Source organism: Antechinus flavipes, chromosome 5, assembly GCF_016432865.1.
Source record: "Antechinus flavipes isolate AdamAnt ecotype Samford, QLD, Australia chromosome 5, AdamAnt_v2, whole genome shotgun sequence".
In the NCBI taxonomy this organism is placed as follows: Eukaryota; Metazoa; Chordata; class Mammalia; order Dasyuromorphia; family Dasyuridae; genus Antechinus; species Antechinus flavipes.
In genome coordinates this window covers 242311703-242330942 of record NC_067402.1, presented here as the reverse complement: position 1 = coordinate 242330942, position 19240 = coordinate 242311703, and the positions used below count along the sequence as shown (strand labels likewise).

Here is a 19240-nt window from a genome sequence, read left to right as displayed (position 1 = left end):
ACTCTTACAAAACTTTCTATATTCCCTTATTCTATTCCTTTCCCCCTTATTTCTTTATAAATTTTGGAGGGTACTGTATCCTTCATGGTATATGTGTGTGTGTCCAGTTATTTTGATTGTCAATACATAATATTCCAGGATCTGCAGTCTTTTATTGTCACTACTATACAATTCTAATTGCAGCTCCAGCATATGTGAATTTTTTGTTTCTTGTAAAGTTTTCTCTTTGACCTGGGAGTTTTGAACTTTAACAATAATGTTCCTATGTAGTTTTCTTTTTAAGGATCTCTTTAAGGTGGTGATTGGTGGATTTTTCTATTTCTACTTTCCCCTCTTTTTCTATCATTTCAGCACAATTTTCTTTGGTTATTTCTTGTATTTTTGTGTAAAGGTTCTTTTTTGTTCATAGCTTTCAAGTAGTCTAATTATTCTTGTTTTCTCTTCTTGATCTGTTCTCCAGATCTGTTACTTTTCTTATAAGCGGCTTCACATTCTCTTCTATTTCTCTTCTATTTTTTTCATTCTTTATATTTTGTTTTATTATTTCTTGGTCTATTCTAGCTTCCCCTTGTTCAATTCTAATTTTCAAAGAATCTTTTTCTTCTTTACAACTCTGGGATCTCCTTCTCCCCTCCCCCATAATCTTGTTTTTCTGGGATGGTTTTGGGGGGAGAGGGGGAGGGAGGGGAGCATTAAAGGAAAAAACAAAACAAAACAAAAAACAAAAAACTGAAGAAACAACTAAAAAGGCCACAAATGGAAAAATATATCAGCATCTCTACAACTAACTATATCCTCCAACAAGTCACTGTATTTGGTCTCAACATTATAATCATTGATATGAAACATGAAAAACTGAAAATGGTACCAAAGAAACCAAAGATGGAAAGGGAGGTTAGACCACATCAAAAATGGCATAAAACTTCTAATAGAGGTGAAAATTTGGAGGGAGCAAGGGATTAGGTCTTAATATACATGGAAGAGAGGAAGAACTTATATATTTTTACTACTGAAAAAGATCAAGATACTAATTACTACTTCATATTTATGCTTATTCTCATACATATAAAATCTTTATGAGAATATTCCAGGTCACTAAAAATAATGGAAGAGTGAGCTTTTAGCAAAGATATGAGTAATGTTGGAAGCTATTACAAACTACACTAATACAACTACTAGATGATCTGTGAACTGATAGAACAATTCTTGGGGGGGGAGGGGAGGAAGAAAGTAATTAAAGACAAGTGATTGAACTGTTCTAATTTCTATTTCATTCCAGGATAAGAAGCTGCAACACATACTGGTTTGTAAAATTTTCAGTATGTGCCTTTACATCTCAAAAATCTTATAGGTCAAAACTTGCTTTATTAATTTTTGATTGTCTAGTATTAAGAAAGTGGCATAGCATATAAAACCTATATCAGACTGCTTGCCATCTTGAGGAAGAGAGATAGAAAAGAGGAAAGAGAATGCAAAATCTTAAAAAAAAAAAAAGAATGTTGAAAACTACCTTTACATGTAATTGGAAAAATAAAATGCTACTTTTAAAAAAAAGTGACAAAAATGTTAATAATGCAAATTAGATTTAAAAAAGTTTGTCCACAGACTTCCACAAAGCATATATTTTCCCCATTGTTACCATTTACCAGTATAACACTGCATCTATCTTCCAAGAAGATGACGACTAAAAGACCCCATATATCAGTCAGTATGTCAGTCAAGAAATACTTCTTAAATATTTATTATATGCCAGGCACTGAAAATCTAATGTGAGACAGTATGCATGTAAAATATACAGGTAAATAATAAAAGGAAGGGACTAGAACAATGAGAAATTAAGAAAGGCTTCTAGTTGATGGTGGGATTTTGCTAAAAATGGAAAAAAAGCCAGGAGAGGCAGAGAAAAGAAGAATATTTCAAGCATGGAAGACAGCCAATGAAAATTGGGAATCCGTTTAATAATCTATTGTTTAATAAGCCCAAAGATTTAAGCTTCTGGGAGGAGAACTCACTATTTGACAAAAACTCTAGAAAATAGCATGGCAGAAACTAACCAAAGACCCAACATTTCATACTAAATACCAATAGAAGGTCAAAATGAGTACATGATTTAGACATTAAGGATGCTACCATAAACAAATTAGGAAAGCAAAGCAAAGTTTACTTGACAGAGGGGAAGACTTTATGATCAAACAACAATCAAAAGAACATTATGAAATGCAAAATAAATAATTTTGGTTACATTAAAAGTTTTTGCACAAACAAAACCGAGACAATCAAGATTAAGAAAGAAGAAAGCTAGGAAATAATTTTTATAGTCCGTGTTTCTAATAAAAAGCTCATTTACAAAATATACAGAGAACTGAATCAAATATATATGAATGCTAGTCATTCCCCAAATGATAAATGGTCAAAGTGCCGGGGGCATGAAATTGTGTTCCCTTTTGAACTGTAAAATTAACACTGTGAAACTGTGTTCCCTTTTGATCTTGGAGTCTCAAGCCCTTCTGGGAAAACATATCTCCCCAGACAAGATCAATTAGAAATCTTGGTCAAAAAGCACCCCATTCATCTTTTGGGGATGCCAGATCTTTTCAGGAAATTCCAATGAGAGATCTGGGCTGGATAGCAATAAGCATCTAGGCCTGGAGACTTTGGCTTTCTTTTCAACCTGAAACCTGAGCCTCAAGATTCTTTTTTAAAAGGCAATTTCTGAACTCATTTTTTGCAGAATGTCCAAAGCAGGATCCTGCCCACTGAGAATGCATTCTCTTCTCAGTACCAGCCTCCATTTCCCTAATAGGACTTTGCCACTAAAGAAGTCAGTCTCTTAACAAAACTGGCTTCCTATCCAACAATAAACTCCCATTTTTACCAATTAATATTTCGGGTTCATGAATTCTTTCAAGAAGAACTCGCACCTACAATCAAAAGGGGATTTCCAAAACTCTCTGACTGCCACTAACCTCATCAAAAGAATAGGAAAACGCAGTTTTCAGACAAAGCAATTAAAACTATCAATAGTCATACCAAAAAATGCTCTAAATTACTACTGATTAGACAAATGCAAATTAAAACAACTCTGAGGGACCACTTCATGTCAATTAAATTGGCTAATATGATAGAAAAGAAAATGATCAATGTTGGAGAAAATGTGGGAAAATTGGAATACCATTCTTAGTGGAGCTGATTTCAACCATTCTGGAGAGTAATTTGGAACTATGCCCAAAGGGGAATCAAACTGTGCATACCTTTTAATTCAGTAGTAGTAGATCTGTACTCCAAAAAAAATCATAAATAAGGCAAAAGGATTCACACATATAAAATATTTACAGCAGTTCTTTTTGTAATGGTAAAGAAATAGAAATTGAAGGGATGCCCATCAACTGGGGAATGGATGACAAAATTGTGGTATAAGAAATGGTGAGCAGACCAACTTTAGAAAACCCTGGAAAGACTAACATAAACTGATGATGAGTAAAGTAACCAGAAGCAAGAAAACATACTATAACAACAACATTGTGTGATGATCAACTATGATAGACTTAGCTCTTCTCAGCAATACAATGATTCAAGACAATTCAAAAAGACTCATGATGTCAAGTGCTATTCATATCCAAAGAAAGAATTACAGAATCTGACTACAAATCAAAGCATACTATTTCCATTTTTTGTTATTTTTTCTTTCTCATGGTTTTCCCCTTTTATTCTCATTCTTCTTTCACATAACTAATATGGAAATATGTTTAATATGTCTGTGTATGTATTAATGTATTTGTGTATATAACCTATCTATGTTTACTGCCTTGGAAAGGACCAAGGAAGAAAAAATTTGTAATTCATTTTTTTTAAGTGAATGTTAAATGGGGGGAAAAAACAAAATTGAAAGTCAAGAGTCTTCTAGAGTTGGGAAAATGGAGTGACTTGCTCAAGTAATAATAAGGAAACTACTGTCACTAAATCATAAATTATGCATTTATATGTATAAAGTATGAGAAAAGTGAGGTGGAGGAGTGGGAGCTGGTCATAAAAGGCTCTGAACACCAAAACAAGTATTATATATAGGAATTATGTTACAAGCTTTTTTTTTTTTTTTTTTTTTTAACAAGTTACTTACTACAAGTTAATTACAAGTATTTCATGTTGGAGTAAACAAGGAGATTTTGGAGTTTACTAAAAAGGGGGAGTGACAAAGTCAGACATGGAAAGTGGAACACTAAATTCTTCTCAAAGTTTTGCTTTATAGAAAGTAGTTTTACAATTCATTCCATTTTCCAGCTGAAGCTCTGCTTGGGTTCAACTCCACTGAACAAGAGCCAAATCCTCTCGAGTCCCATCCTGCCTATCCCCTTTCCAGCTTTCTTTTGTGTATTGTCTACTCCTGTTAGATTATAAGCAACTCCAAGGCAGGAACAGTGTTTTTCTTAATTATATCCCCAACATTTAGCACAGTGCTTGGAACATAGCAGTTTTTTAATAGCCTGGAACCTCCTCAATTGTCTGCTTAGAAACTCTTTCAGTTTGGTATTCAATGCATTTCAATGGGGAAAAAAATGCTTCAGCACTTGATGCTTGCTCTACATTAATTGCATTTGGGTTGTTGTCTTAGTTGAGCACTAGGGATGCGAGGTCAGTCAGGTATAATGCCCAGTCCCTATTGCCGCTGGTATTGCTTTGGCCATGGGCAGCAACTCCCCAGCTAAGGCTGAAATGTATAAGGACATTGAGGGTATGCAGATGGAAACAGTTCCTGTAGGATGATGTGACTCCAAAGTGGAGTCTGCCAGTTCCTAAAACAGTAGTAATGAAACAGGCACAGTGTGGCTGGCATGCTCAGAAACAGGAGAAGCAGCAAGAACAGGAGAAGTGGGAGCCCAGGCAGAGGTGGCAAGAGAACCCAAGATTCCCAATTGCAACCACAGCCCTGAAAAGGCTGCTATAACATCCAGTTGAACTCCCCTCCTGTCCTTCTGCCCTCCTCCCCTCCCCAGGAGAATGTCAGTGATAGTTTAATATTTTTAAAAACCTTTATGAGAATTTATGTGATACATTATCCTTGAAAATATTAAAAAAGAAACAAAAAAAGTTTTTCAAAATAGCATAGCGCATTGGCTGTTTTAAATTTTGTCAGTTAGCAAGAACAAGGCAAAATCTCAGAGCTTGAGTTGTATAATGATTACAAAGACAACCTTGGACAGGGTAAGACCTGATTGGTTCAAGTCCAGTCTCTAACAAATATTGGCTTTGAAACCTTGGCAAGTCATCTGGCCTGTAAGATGAAAAAAATCACAGAAAAATCAATATTCATTGATAAAGGGATTTATAACACTAGAAGTTCCCTGGTTCACATGGAAATCATAGATTCAGTGTCTAAAAAATTACATAAGGCCTTTTTTTAATTAAAAAAAATATAAGATTTCAATTGTGTTTGCTGGTTACTAAAAAAATTTTTGATTTGATAGAACAAAATACAGCCTTAAAAGTTCTCTACCAAGGTACCTCCAATATTAAAGATTTCTTGAAAGGCCCGACAAAGACAGCTTTGTTCCCTAACCCTTTGATTATTAATATCCATAAAACAGGGAGACATCTGTTTGCCAAAGATGTCTGCCACAGTCATGGGGGAAACTCAGGGCAAAGTACAAATGGAAGAGGGATTCCCTAGTGAGGAACACCAAATGCTTCCTTTTTCCAATGACAATTCACTGATTACATCAAGATGAAGCAGCTTATGCCTCTGCATGGTATTTATGTAACATTTGTATTAGCAGGTCAGAGTTATGGTGGGATTGTAAGCAACGGTTCCTTTAGTGAGACTACTCTGAGAATAAACAGTGCACCAAATGCATAAATCATAAGGCATTCAAGTTTCGTTATGTCATGGAGGGAAAAAAAAAACATAATTATCAGCAATGAATACAAGATTAATCACACAATTTAAGAATTAGAAGAGACTTTGGTGGCTATCTATTTCAACCCATACTGGAAAAAGGATCTACCAGCACAACATACAAGTTGTCATCCATATACTTCCTTCCAAATCAGCCATGGTCACCAAGAAAAATGGGCAATCCAAAACTGGTTAACTCATCTTTTCATTTCTCCCTGGCCTTGACTAATTTCTCTAGGAAAAATAAAGAAAACAGCTATTTTCTCCTATTATTCCCAATCTCGTCAATTTATAGTTGAATACAGATTCTACAAGGTTCTGAAAATCTAAACTACTTCCCTAAATCATCACAAACATATGCAAGATAAGTCCTGAATAATTATATAAACTCATTCAATTGCTGCTGCAGCTTTTCCATTGGAGAAAGATGCCTATCTCACTAACTTTCTTCTATAGCACCTCTACCAGAAGAGGATCCCAGAGAAAGAGAATAGAGATACTAATGCTGAAAATGAAAGTATTCCTTGCCTTCAATCTGATAAACTGTCTTCCTCCTATACTCCAACTTAATAAGAAATGCTTCAATAATCAACACCCTCCCAAATTCTAGAGTACTGAAAGAAATGATTCATTGAGGACCCCTACTCAATCAGTATTAGTCAGTGAATTATGATTTTATAAGGGCTAATGATTGTTAATAATTATTTTAATATAGTCATCTAGTAATACATATTTAGTCAATCATCTAATAAGAGGTAGAAGGAAGCAATATATTAATCCATTCTTTGTATATGTCACATAGGAATATAGATCCTAACACATGGGCCTTATAAGAAGCCTCAAATTTTAATATTAATGTTCATTACTTGTTACCACTAAGGAGCTGACAAAGATATTTCCATTCTGTTTTGCTCATATTCCATAACAAAACCAAACATGTATGGTGGCACATATGGAAAGTACTCCCACACACACCCTGATTTGGTCTTGGAGCATATACCATCTCTTCCTGCCTAACATAAGAAGTGGCCCATCCATCTTAAAACCACTTAATCAATGGAGATATTCCTTACTTCAATTCAGCTCTCTGCTGACCTAGCATCCTATGTCAACCAATGAGATACTGTATTTTACCATGGCATTTTTGCATATTTGGTTGCAAACTCTATAAATACAAGGTCCAGAAGAAGGGGACATCTCAGACTGAGAAGATTTGAGGTCCATATCATTAAAGGGGACCAAAAACCTTCTAGTTGCCACTAGCTCAGGGTTCTACTTAAGTTTCTTTTATTATAGGTTGGACAATTTTAATCCCCACATTACAAAGTCCAGGCTATGAATCTCTAAATTTCTCAGAGTTCTCTCTGGCAGTATCCTGAAAAAATTTCACTGGCCATTCTGACCTCCCTTTTTAAAGGTTTTGATACTTTTTGTTTTTATACCATGAGCATGCAGTTTTCCCCTCTACTACTCAATAACATAAGAGAAAAAAGAAAAGCAATTCAGCAAAACTGTTAGTAGTATATCAGCTATATCTAAAAATATATGCAATAATATTCATACCAACAGTCCCTCACTCATGCAAAAAAAAAAGGGGGGGGGGGAGAGGAAGGAAGTACATTAGTTTTTTTAACATTTTCAGGGCTAAATGTAAGTCACAATTCCACAGCATAGAGATTCAACCTATCGACACTAAGAATTATTTCCTAAAGCTCCAGAGCCAAATTTACTGGAAATATAAATAGCAAAACAAAGAAACTTGTTCTGCTCAGCTCTCTTTTTTGCATTTTCTTTAGTACAATCTTGTCTGAGGAAGACAATTTTTGTTTTTGTTGTTGTTGTTATTTTTCACTCTTCTCTGACTTTTCGTGACCCCATTTGGGGTTTTCTTGGCAAAGATACTGCAGTGGTTTGGATTTCCTTCTCCAGCTCATTTTATAGGTTAAAAAACTATACTGAACAGGCTGAGTGATTTGCTCCAGGTAACTGTATGGCCTGTGTTTCAGGCCAAATTTAAATTCAGAAAGATGAGTTTTCCCTATTCCGACACTCCACATCACCTATCTGCCCTGGGGCAAGGTGGGAGATGAAGGAAATAACAGTAGATGAACTAGAGGATTTATTTTGGACCCCTACTCTATTCCAATCTGTATTAACCAATTTCATAGAATCATATAAGGTCCCAGAGCTGTGAGCTGCAGATTCTAAGTTCACTTGCTTAACTAAGTTTAACTAAATCCCAAAATAAGAATAGAATTCTTATTTTGTCTTATGACGATAACAATGCCCAGCATGGCAGAGATCACAACTGCATGGAAAGTCCCCCAAAATACTTTTATACTTCCAGATTAATCACCTGTCCAATAGAAGCAGACCAATAGGAATCTTATGACCCTTAATGTCAACTTGACTGTGATAGCTTCAACCAACTTGTGATCATGCTGGGATTCATATTTTAGCCTATGTATTATATATATGTTAACCAATGAAATCTGTTTTATATTTAGAATAATTATAACCCTAATATATAGCCTTAAGGGAAGATGGCATCTCAGATCATGAGGAAGATCTGAGATCTACTTCATTAGAGGGAACTGTGAACCTTTTAATAAAGTACCATTGGTTCAGATGCTTCAGTCTCTTTTATTGTTGGTGAGATCATTTTAATCATCACATCTCTTTATATTTTCCCTAAACCTCCCTCTCACTTCTCTCTCACATAGGGATACCATCTTTCCAGTTACTCAACTTTGTTTTGTATTGTTTGCTTTTTTTTTTTTTTGCTGAGGTAATTGGGGTTAAGAGTTAAATGACTTGCCCAGGGTCACATAGCTAGGAAATGTTAAGTGTCTGAGGTCAATTTGAACTTAGGTCCTCCTGACTTCAGGATTTGTGCTCTATCCACTGCGCCACCTACCTGCCCCTAGTTACCCAACTTTGTAATTATAGAATCATCCATGACTCTTATCCCCCACATCCAAACAGCAGCCACAATGTACTGATTTTACCTCCAAAGTGTAGTCTCACATCCACCTTAATTAAGGCACTTATCTCTTAACTGGACTACTCCAAATTTCTCCCTATTGCCTCTATTCTCTCCTTCTTACAATCCAACCACCACACAACTGCCAAATTTTTACTCCTGAAGGGGTATGGATCAGGTTGCTTCTGTGCTCTAGAAATTTCAATGGCTCCTCTTTCTTTGAGAGTAAAATGGAAACTCTTGTCTTCAAGTCAGTGACCAGCTGGAACCAATCTCCCTTTCCAGATTATTTCACATCTTTTCATGTTCCTTACAACTCCAGCCACACTAAACTGGCATGTATACAGCTTTCTTCTCATGAAACTATGTCTTCTATGTCTAGAATACTCTCTTTCTCTTACTCCTCCTCACTTACTCATCGAAGAACATTCTTAGCTTGCTTCAAAACTCTAATCAAGTGCCTTCCACTAAACTTCAGCTACACATGGAGATGTTGTCTTTGATCTTACAATCACAAATTGTCTGCTTCCATGTTCATGAACTCAGAAATTATTGTATCTGATCATACTACTGTATCCATCTCTCCCTGTGCTTTACAATCTGACCCCTAATTCCGCTATTCATGTTCACCAAGACCTTCAATCCTTCCACCTGTCAGTACTCCACATTGATCATTCCTTGATGAATCTCTGGATCACTTCCACCATTTGTTTCATTGTGCTAAAAGGAGCTGGAAGAAATCATGAAACTATACTAAATGGGTCAACTACAAATTTAGAACATGTATGAACTAGATCTTCACTATTACAAAGCATTCTTTCACATCTCACTAACCAAGGAGAAAGTATACTCACCAGTCAAGCCTCTAATTTCCTCCTCAAGCCTCTCTCCACATTTTCCTCCCCACACCCTTCCTCATCTGGGAATTTTATCTCACACTTGAATGAAAAAACAAAGGTCATCCACTGAGAGTTTCCTCTTCTCCCCTCATTTTCATGACCCTTGACCCCACCCCCCTCTCATTTTCCTCAGTATATTGCCTCCACTACTATACCCACTCTCTCTAATTTTAAATTTTGCTCTATCTACATTGGTTCATTTGTTGTTTACAAACATTTCCATGTCTCCCTTAAAAAAAAAAAAAACCTTGTTTTATTCTATCATCACAACTAGCTCTCATCCTTTAATTCTCATCTCAGCTAAACTCTTTGAGATCATATACACTAGAGGCCTCCACTTCCTTTCCTCTCACTCTCTTTTATGTGCTCTCCAATTTGGCTACAGAACTCCTTAGCATTCAACTCAAACTGTTCTCTCCAAAGCCACCAAAGTCTTAATTGTCAAATCTAATAACCTAGATTTTCACTTTTCATCTTGACCTTTGTGCAACTTGTAATCACCTTTTCTTCCTGGATATTTTCTCCTCTCTAGATTTAAGACATTACTCTCTTCTGTTTCTCTACCTATCTACCTAGCTATACCTACTTATCTTCTTGGCTGAATTCAAGAGCACAAAATGTAAGTGTCTTCCAAGGTTTTGTCCTGAGCCTTCAACTCTCCTGTCATCAGAGAACCTGCCTTTATTTCAATATAAATGGCTTCCTTTATAATCTCATTTATTTATACATTTAAAAATATTATTCTGAGATGAGGTCCAAAGGTTTCACTAGACTGTCAAAGGAATCCATAATGCAAAAAAGGCTAAGAAGTCCTGCTCTATACTCTCTAGACTGGAAGGCTACTGATAACCTTCTCTTTGGGAATAATTCATTGTTAAGATATTCAGCTATAGAATCTCTCCTGGGTTACATTCACACATTATCAATTGTCTCCTATCTCAAACCTCACAAGTCCTAAATACAGCAGAGCTTCTTTCTCCTCAAATCTTTCCCCTTTCTCAAATTTCCTCCTGATGCTTAGGGTAACATCTTCTTCCTAGAGGTCATTCATGCTTATTGCAACAGTGTCACCCCTGATTCTGTCTCCTTACATTACCAATTTGTTAATTCTTATTTCTATTCTTCGTATTTATTTCTTCTTATTTCTATTCTTACAATATCTTTGTCTCCACTCATAAAGCCCACACAGCCATGGGGAAGGCTCTCATCACCTCTTCCTAGACTGCTGTAATAGTCTTCCGATTAGTCTGATTTCCTCACTCCATTTTCATACTCCAATTTATCTGCCAAAGTGACTTTCCTAAAGTGCAGATATGACTATGCCATTCCTTTACTCAATAAATTCCTGGGACTTTCTACTACCTTGAAGACCAAAGATGAATTTCTCTGAGTGGCTATTTAAATTGCTTCAAATGACACTTTTTTATCTTTCCAGTATTCTTAAACTAGTTTTTATTGACTAGATTTCTTTCTCAAGGACCAATCTGATTCTCAGTGGCCACCAACAGGCCTAGCCAGGGCTTAGCCAAGCCCTATTTGGTCATAGTTTGGGTCCTGACTGACTCAGATTGAATGTAAATAGCAGTTATTTCTGCTTTGGCCAGAAACCCTGAGGATCTTTCCCTCCCAGATTCGTTCACTCACTCATTCATTTACTTAATTTTTTTTGAGGGGGGAGGGGGAAATAGAACCTACATGAAAGAAGAGATTCTTTGCCTCAATTGCACCCTACCCTTAATCACTGAATGGGAACAGTCTCAGTGAAACTGAGATCTATTGAAGATCGTAGCTTAAAAAGGCCACACACGATCTCCCATTTCATCCAGGATCATGTTCAGTCATCTTGATCTGTATATTGCCACAAAACCCAAATGGCTCTGAAAAGGAATGTGAGGCAGGTGACCTTGCCCAGCTCTCCCTCACTCAAATCCAATTCATTTGCATGTCATGGCATCACCTCCCTGATGTCATGGTATTCTTCTAGAACAAAGGACAAACAACAACAATTCTTAAACTTTACTCTCCTCTATGAAGAACTATACTATCAAGTTAAACAGGCCTAGTTGCTATTCCTTGCACACTTCACCTTCCGATTCCATCATGCCTTTGCTTTGACTCTGGCTATCCTACCCTGCTGACCTCAAGACTTTGCTTGAATCCATCCGTCTGCCAGTCATTATCTAGTTTCTCCATTACTAATACCTGTTGAGATTACTCTCTATCTACTTTGCCTAAATTTTATATGTACATAATTATTTGCATATTGTTTCCCTCATTAGAATGTAGGCTACATATGGGTGGAGACATTGTTTTTACCCATTTTTGTATCCCCAACATTAAGCACAATGCCTGGCACATACTAAATTCTTAATAAATACTTGACAAATAAAAACAAAACAGTCTTTGCTTCCAAGGAGTTTACTTTCTACCACAGAAGAAAGTGTGAGAGTGTGTGTGTGTGTGTGTGTGTGTAAGAAGGACCTGTCATTTCATTGCTGCATGGAACTTACTTAAGGAAACTTTCTACCAATTCAAATCTGCCCCAATTAATAACTTAGTTTGTCAGAGCAGTTGGAGCACTAAAAGGGTCTAATAAGTTAGTAGTAGTATTAGGAGAAATACTACAATTGGACATACAAATATAGAAGTCATCTATGTACAGATGATAATTGAATGCATACTTTAATATTTCAAAGATCTATAGTATTTTCCAATATATATTCTCTATAATTTAGTAAAGAAGAAAATGCCACCCATGTTTAACCTGATAAATAAGCCTCTTGAGAGGTAGGGATGCTGTCCCTTGGACAACATTTGACATAGTCTATCACTGGATTTGTAACAAAAGATTCCAACTGCCAGAGGAGCCGCCAGAGATTCTTACTCTATTGGCACAGTCTCCAAGAACTCACACAATCCATCAATCAACAAGTCTACTACTTAAATGCCACTATATATACCATTCTAGACACAAAGATATAATTATAAAAGTATCACAATCTCTTAACATCAAAGAAATTATATTCTACTACTAGGGAAAACAATATGTTACAAGTGAATAGGAAGAAAAAAATTAGCAATAAAGTAAATTCATAGAAAAGCATAAATGTTTATAAAAAGATGATATTTCTCCAATCTTTCTAGATTGTTTATCAAACAAAATTATGTTATCAACTAACTTATTTGTTTTACTGTCCTACACATACTAGCAGCCTAAACTCCACATCTCTCAGCTAATTAAAATGTAAGCTAGTGAGTGGGAGAGAGGGAGGGAGAAAAAGAGGAAAAGTATTTTCTGAAAATGCATAGATTTAAAGCACGTAAGTGGTACAATGTATAGGGCACCCACTGCGATGTCAGAAGCTGAATTACTTCAGCCTCAGACACTTGACCTATACTATCTGTGTGACCCTGAGCAAGTCACTTAACCGCAACTGTTTCGATAAAACAAATAAATAAATGAGCATAAGTTTTAACTTTTATTAGTAAAAATTTTGTGTACTACTCTAGTAGATAAAAAAATCCACGGATCTAGCTAGTCAGTATATTCACAGAGTAAGCATATAAATGTCAAATACTACTATAATATTATTATTCTCTTATTTTAAGACAAATACTTAAGGCTATTTTTTATAGCAATATGAAAATTATTAAATTATTTATTAAACAGGAAAGTATATACTGTAGTATTATTCTCTCTGAAAATGGAAAACTACCAAGATGCTGAGAATCATAAAAAATGTGTATATTAAGGTTATCATGTATGAGAGAAAGAGAGAGGGTGTGGAAAGAAAGATTAAGTTTGTTACTATACTCCAAAAAGAAAGAGAATGACTTGAAGATCAAAAGAACAACAAGCATCCGGATAGGGAGCTTAAACTGATGAAATGAACCTTGAAGAGAGATTGTTTTATTTCTCATCTAAACCATATCTTCCTTGAATTTCAGTATTATATAACTAGCTGCCATTTGGGCATCTCTAACTGGATCTTAAAATAAATATGTCCAAAAGCAGAACACATTATATGCCCTAAATTGCCCCTCCTTAACCTAATGTTTTCAGATGCTAATATCATCTTTTACTTTTCCCTCTTTCTCATCAATCATAACAGCTGGCAAGTTTTATAGATTCTATTTCCTCCTCTTGATTCACAGTCTGGTTTGGGACCCAATCACCTCTTGTGTGGACTATTGCAAAATTTTCCTAATTAGGTTGCCTGTTTTCACAAACTGTCCCTTTTCAATTCATTCCCCACTTATCTGTCAAATTGATAATCTTATGATACAAGTCTGTCCCTCTTCAAACATCCCTCTTGCTTTCAGAATCAAATACAAATTTATGTAGGATAAGAATATGAATTTCAGAGCTGGGTAGAACCTTAGAAGCTATCAAATACAATCATTTCATTTTACAGAGGAAAAAAAATATGAATTATAGAAAAGTTAAATGATTTGCCCAGGATTCCATGAATTCCATGAATCTTTGATGAGAACTGAATTCAGGTCTTCCTCCATAATTTGTCTTTTTGCTTACATTTCCAGATTTAGTTCACCTTACTTTTTTTCATGCATTCTACATTGCTGATAATTGAACCTTTTTGATATCCTACATGAGTATTTTTCAGAGGCTTTCCCTGATGAATATAATTAGCTCCCTTTTGTTGTTCAGTTGTTTCAGTCATGTCAGACTTTTAAAACTAATTCTGTGCAAATGAAGGCATCACCAGTGATATCACCAGTGCTCTATAAAATGAGGGACCAATCACAATAAGCTCCCTCTCCACTTCCACCTCAGAACTCCTAGCTTTCTTCAAAGCTAAGTAAGATTAAATGTTATCTAATGCTACAAGTCAATCCAGATTCCTACTACTGCCAGTGTCTTGTCATTACCTTGTATTTATTTTGAATTAAATTTTCTATGAATGTTTCCCTTTCGTGTTATAAAAGCTCCTTGAAGGCAGGGATTGTTTTTGTCTTTGAATACTTTGGCACAAGGTAGGCAATAAATACTTGTTGCATAAATCAGTCTCATTCAATATGGCCTTATTTTAGCTTCTTAATAGTTTTGTGAATCTGGATTCTATTATCCAACATATTCTGTCATCCAGCCACGGGAACTGAAAATTTGGTAAGCATGTCTTCTATGTCTTCATCCAAGTCAATAACATAATGCTTACCAGGGCAGGACTCAAGAAAAGTCTTTGCTCCTATCTTAACATCTATTGATCAATATTTTTTGGTGAAGATTATTTTACCACCTATGAATCCATCCCAAAATATATCTATCATATAGTGCCCATTTCTGATTATTGTCCACAATGGTATGTTACAAAAGACCGTTAGATGCCTAGCTAAAAGATTCAGATACACAGAATCTATTGGATTTCCATAATTCATTATTAATTGCTTTTCTTAAAGAATACAAGGAAGTGTTGAAAGACCAACTTTTAATAAAGAACTATGCTCTCTATTTGAAAAGTCTAAATGTTAAGTTGTAACATTAAGAAGTTGAATAGAATGTTGCACTTGGAGTTATGAGTAACTTGGGTTCAAATCTCACTAATGATGCAAATTATGTACTTACTCTGAGACTGTTTCCATATCTGTAAAATAAGAATACTATTTGTAGTACCTATCTCATCGAACTATGCCTAGGATCAAATGAGGTAATTTAAAGTAAAGTAAAGCTTGAAACACAATATTTCTGCTACCATTTTCATTTTTCACAAACAAGTCATTTCTGTTTGAGATCAAACTCCAGCATCTACTGTGTGCACAGCACAATGCTATTCTCTGGTGATATAACAGGAGGATAAAGGGAGAGAGAATGAAACAGTTCAGGAGTTTGTATTCTATTAGAATACAACATGAATGTGTGACTATGGTAGCTTGGGATAGTAGAGGGCCAGCCTTTGAGCCAGAAAGGCCAGAACACAAGTCTCACCATTGAGGCATATCTTTGCAAAAAGGCAAATCACTTAATTGCTCAAAGGTCTAGGTATTTCTTAAAAACTTAAAAGATTGCAAGTTAATGGTTAATCCTCAAAGAGGTGACGCTATATATATAAAATAAGCTGAAAATAAATATTTAATTCAATTTAAGGTTCATCCTTATTTAAATGTGTGTTCCATTTAATTGACTAGAAGGTAACCTCCTTGGGCCCAGAAGTTGTATCGTTAATACCTAGCACAAACATTCTGCATATAGTAGGTATTTATTATTTGCAGAATTGGACTAGAATGGATGGTTCCAGACTAAAATGTGGAGGCTTTAAAGTTTTTTCAATCAACAAAACAAATTCTTTTCCTATAATTGTTTTTCAATAATATATAATAAATAATATGTCAAAAGCTTTACAAATCTAAAACCCCCATACAAATGCTGGTTATTATTGTTAATAATATGTAAACCTTAATTGTACATAAGATTTGCCTTTTTTTTTTTCAGTTGTGTCCTACTCTTTGTGATAACACTGGGGCTTTCTTGGCAGAGATATTGGAATGTATCATTTTCTTTTACAGACTGGGAAACTGAGGCAAAGAGTGACTTGTTCTGAAACATCCATCTAGTAAGTGTCTAAGGTCAGATTTAAACTCAAGAAAATGAGTCTTCCTCACTTCAGGAAAGGCACTTTATCCATTGTGCCACTTAGCTGTTTCAAAATTCTAGGTGAATAAAAGCTATAATTGTTATTGCAACAATTTTATATATAGCTCTACATAAATTTCAGCTATTATGTATTATTATTAGTCACTAGTTGTGAGAATCAAAAATGAAATAATCTATGGCAATTGCTGTGTAAACTTCAAAGCTAGATGAATGCTTAGTTATTACTGTTATTCTAGTTCCTGACAGCTAAAGTTTAACTAAGATAAAGATCAGCTAGAGGTAAACAAGTATAGAGTATTAGCTTAAGGGGAGGGTGAGGGACCTGCTCACTCACAAGTTGAAGATCTGAAAAAACATGTGGCAGGTCTCCTAAAAAGGGCACTTTCTCAAACTCAGGAAGTCAATCCCCCAAGTTTTTAAAAGCTAGAAGTCAGTTTTCCTTGCCTCCTTAGGACCCCACTCTTCCTTAGTACCGTGCAAACCACATATTAGACCTTAATAAATGCTTTTTAGGCCCGAGTTCTAGAAAGCTGTATTTCTAACCTTTGTACACTTAGCTCTTAGCATATAGTAGTGCCCGTAAACTGGAAAGCATCGCCCAGCCTCCTATTAAACCCATTTTGACCTTGAGGGCAGGAAAGCTACTTCTTTGTGCCCACATCGGCAACGTAGTGGATGCCAAACTAATGATTGTCGCACCGGAGGGCAGGGAAGGTATTTCTGCCTTTCTTAGTTCTTCCAGGGCTTAAGACACAGCAGGAGCTTAATAAAAGCTACTTGACGAGTCATTTACACATTTTTATCTAGAATAACCGGTCCAAAGTGAAGCTGAAGAAGTTCTTTTTTCCGCCTCAACACCCCCTTCCGCCCCCCCTCCCCCGCCCCCAGCAGCCCAAAGTCTGGCTGTCATTCCGCCTAGAGAGAAAAAGTCAGAGCCCGAGGCGCAGCTTCTGCTCCTTCTTCCTCTTCTTCGTCCTCCTCCTTTTCCCACCTCCTCCTCCTTCCTCTTCCTCTCTCTTCTTCATCCTCCTCATCCTCCCCCTCCCTCTCCAAAGGGGCTTCAGCTGCCTCCGCTGTCAACAACAGGCCCACCTTCTTCCCATCTTCCCCCTTCCCCTCCCTACCGCTATTTCCCTCCAGGATTCCCTCCCCCCAGTTTCCCCCAACCCCCGTCAGTCCTAGCCGCCCCCTCCCACTTCTTTCCCACCTCCCTTTTCCCCCCGCCCCGGTCCCGGCCCGAGCCTCCCACTCCATTCTCCGCCTCTTCTTCCTCCTCCTCCTCTTCCTCCTCCTCCAGGACCAGCGCCCCGACGCACATTTTCGCTCATACAGTGCCAGGGAAAAGAGAGGCCTGGGGGAAGGAGAGGCTACGAGAGAGACGGCTGGGCCTCTCCCCCTCACTCAGGCCCCTGTTTCAGCGCCGCTCCTCACCTCGGGATGGAGAATGGGGACACAACCCGCTTCTTTCTCGTACTCATCCGGGCTGTCCGCCATCTTGGTATTAAATCCCTCCCCCAGCTGCATGCCGGGAGAAAGCGTTTCTCCCTCCCGGAGCGCGCGAGGCCGGGGGAAGGGCGGGCGCGAGCTTCCGAGGACGCCTCGCGCCTGCCTCACGGCCCTTTCGCTCCCTTCCCCTTCCCCCGTCCTGTCTCCCACCTGCCTCGTGACGTGCCCCCTAGCCTCGCCCGGCGCGGAGGGCTTTCCGCGCTCTACGCATGCGCTGCAGTGCTCAGCGGTCGTTTTCATCCCCCTTCCCCCGCCCTCACTTCTCTTTCAGTTCCCGAGGCTAGGAGTTGGGGCGTGCGGAGCTGGTGCTGCACTGCGCCGGAGGGTGTGTTTGTGAGTGTCCTTGCTGGCATCTAGAAGTGCCCGTTAATATTTGGGTGTCCGCGGGCTAAAGTAAATTGCCTCACCCCCAGGCTGGCGAGGACCGGATTGTAGTCGGTGAGAACGACTTTGACCTAGAAAATTAGCAATGCTGACCTTGGCCTGTCTGTCCTGAGGCCATCGGAATCCTGGGGTGCAGAGGTCATTCTCTGGCTGCTGGGGAGCCCCGGGCGACCCCTCAGCACTCTTCATTCCTCTTAACGGCTCTGCAGACTTGGGTACCCAAGGGAAAGGTTCTACCTCAGGCCTTAGGTGACTTTGTCCGGACCACTTCTAAAGAGAAAAACCTCCAGGCTTTTCCTAGCTCCTGACCAAGCATCACCACCTAGGACGCTTCTGTCAAAAAACGTGGAAAATGGTCGTCACCTGCTCCCACTAGTATTGCAGTCACTATGTGCACCAAATACCTTTAATTCTAGAAAACTTTATTTTCTGAGCTACAACACTCCACATCCACTTTTTTAATGGCTTAAATGGAATTAAAATTGGAATGGATTTAAGATAAAATTTCCCAGAGCACTGAAAAAAGAGATTTCAGAATTTCAAAAATGGTTGGTAACCGGGTACTGATGGGACAATTTTATTAATACTCTTATTAAAAGCATATCAACTTCCTGAGAAAAACAAACCAATAAAAACCCCTGGAACAGTGATTTTGTAGGTGTGAGATATTGACAGGATTGAAATTGCCTTAGTCCATAAATATCTGCACTTCTGTTAGCTCTCCAGAGACACCAAGCCAATTACCTAACTAGGATTATCAGGGTAGAAAATGAAACCAAGTTTTCCTAAATTCAAGGATGACTTCTACAGCTAGGATTTATTCAGGTTAGGTTTTAAATCAGGTCTTCCTAACTTAAAGGTAAAGTATCTAATCCATGTACCTCCACTTCTCAAATTATGTCTTTGGCATGGTAATAATTGTTTAGTCGCTTTAGACTCTTGTTGACTCCATGTGAGGTTTTCTTGGC

At 37.4% G+C, this 19240-nt stretch overlaps 1 protein-coding gene across 2 annotated transcripts in view; it reads right to left on the bottom strand.

Moving 5' to 3' along the window:
* Positions 1–18915, bottom strand: part of ZDHHC17 (zinc finger DHHC-type palmitoyltransferase 17) — a 99016-nt gene extending 80101 nt beyond the window's left edge. For both annotated transcript variants that reach the window (XM_052001390.1, XM_052001391.1), the window contains exon 1: positions 17814–18915. In XM_052001390.1, coding sequence (XP_051857350.1) covers positions 17814–18128 — 315 coding nt within the window. In that variant the 5' untranslated portion in view covers positions 18129–18915. The remainder of the gene's footprint in view (positions 1–17813) is intronic.
* Between the last annotated feature and the right edge of the window lie 325 nt (positions 18916–19240).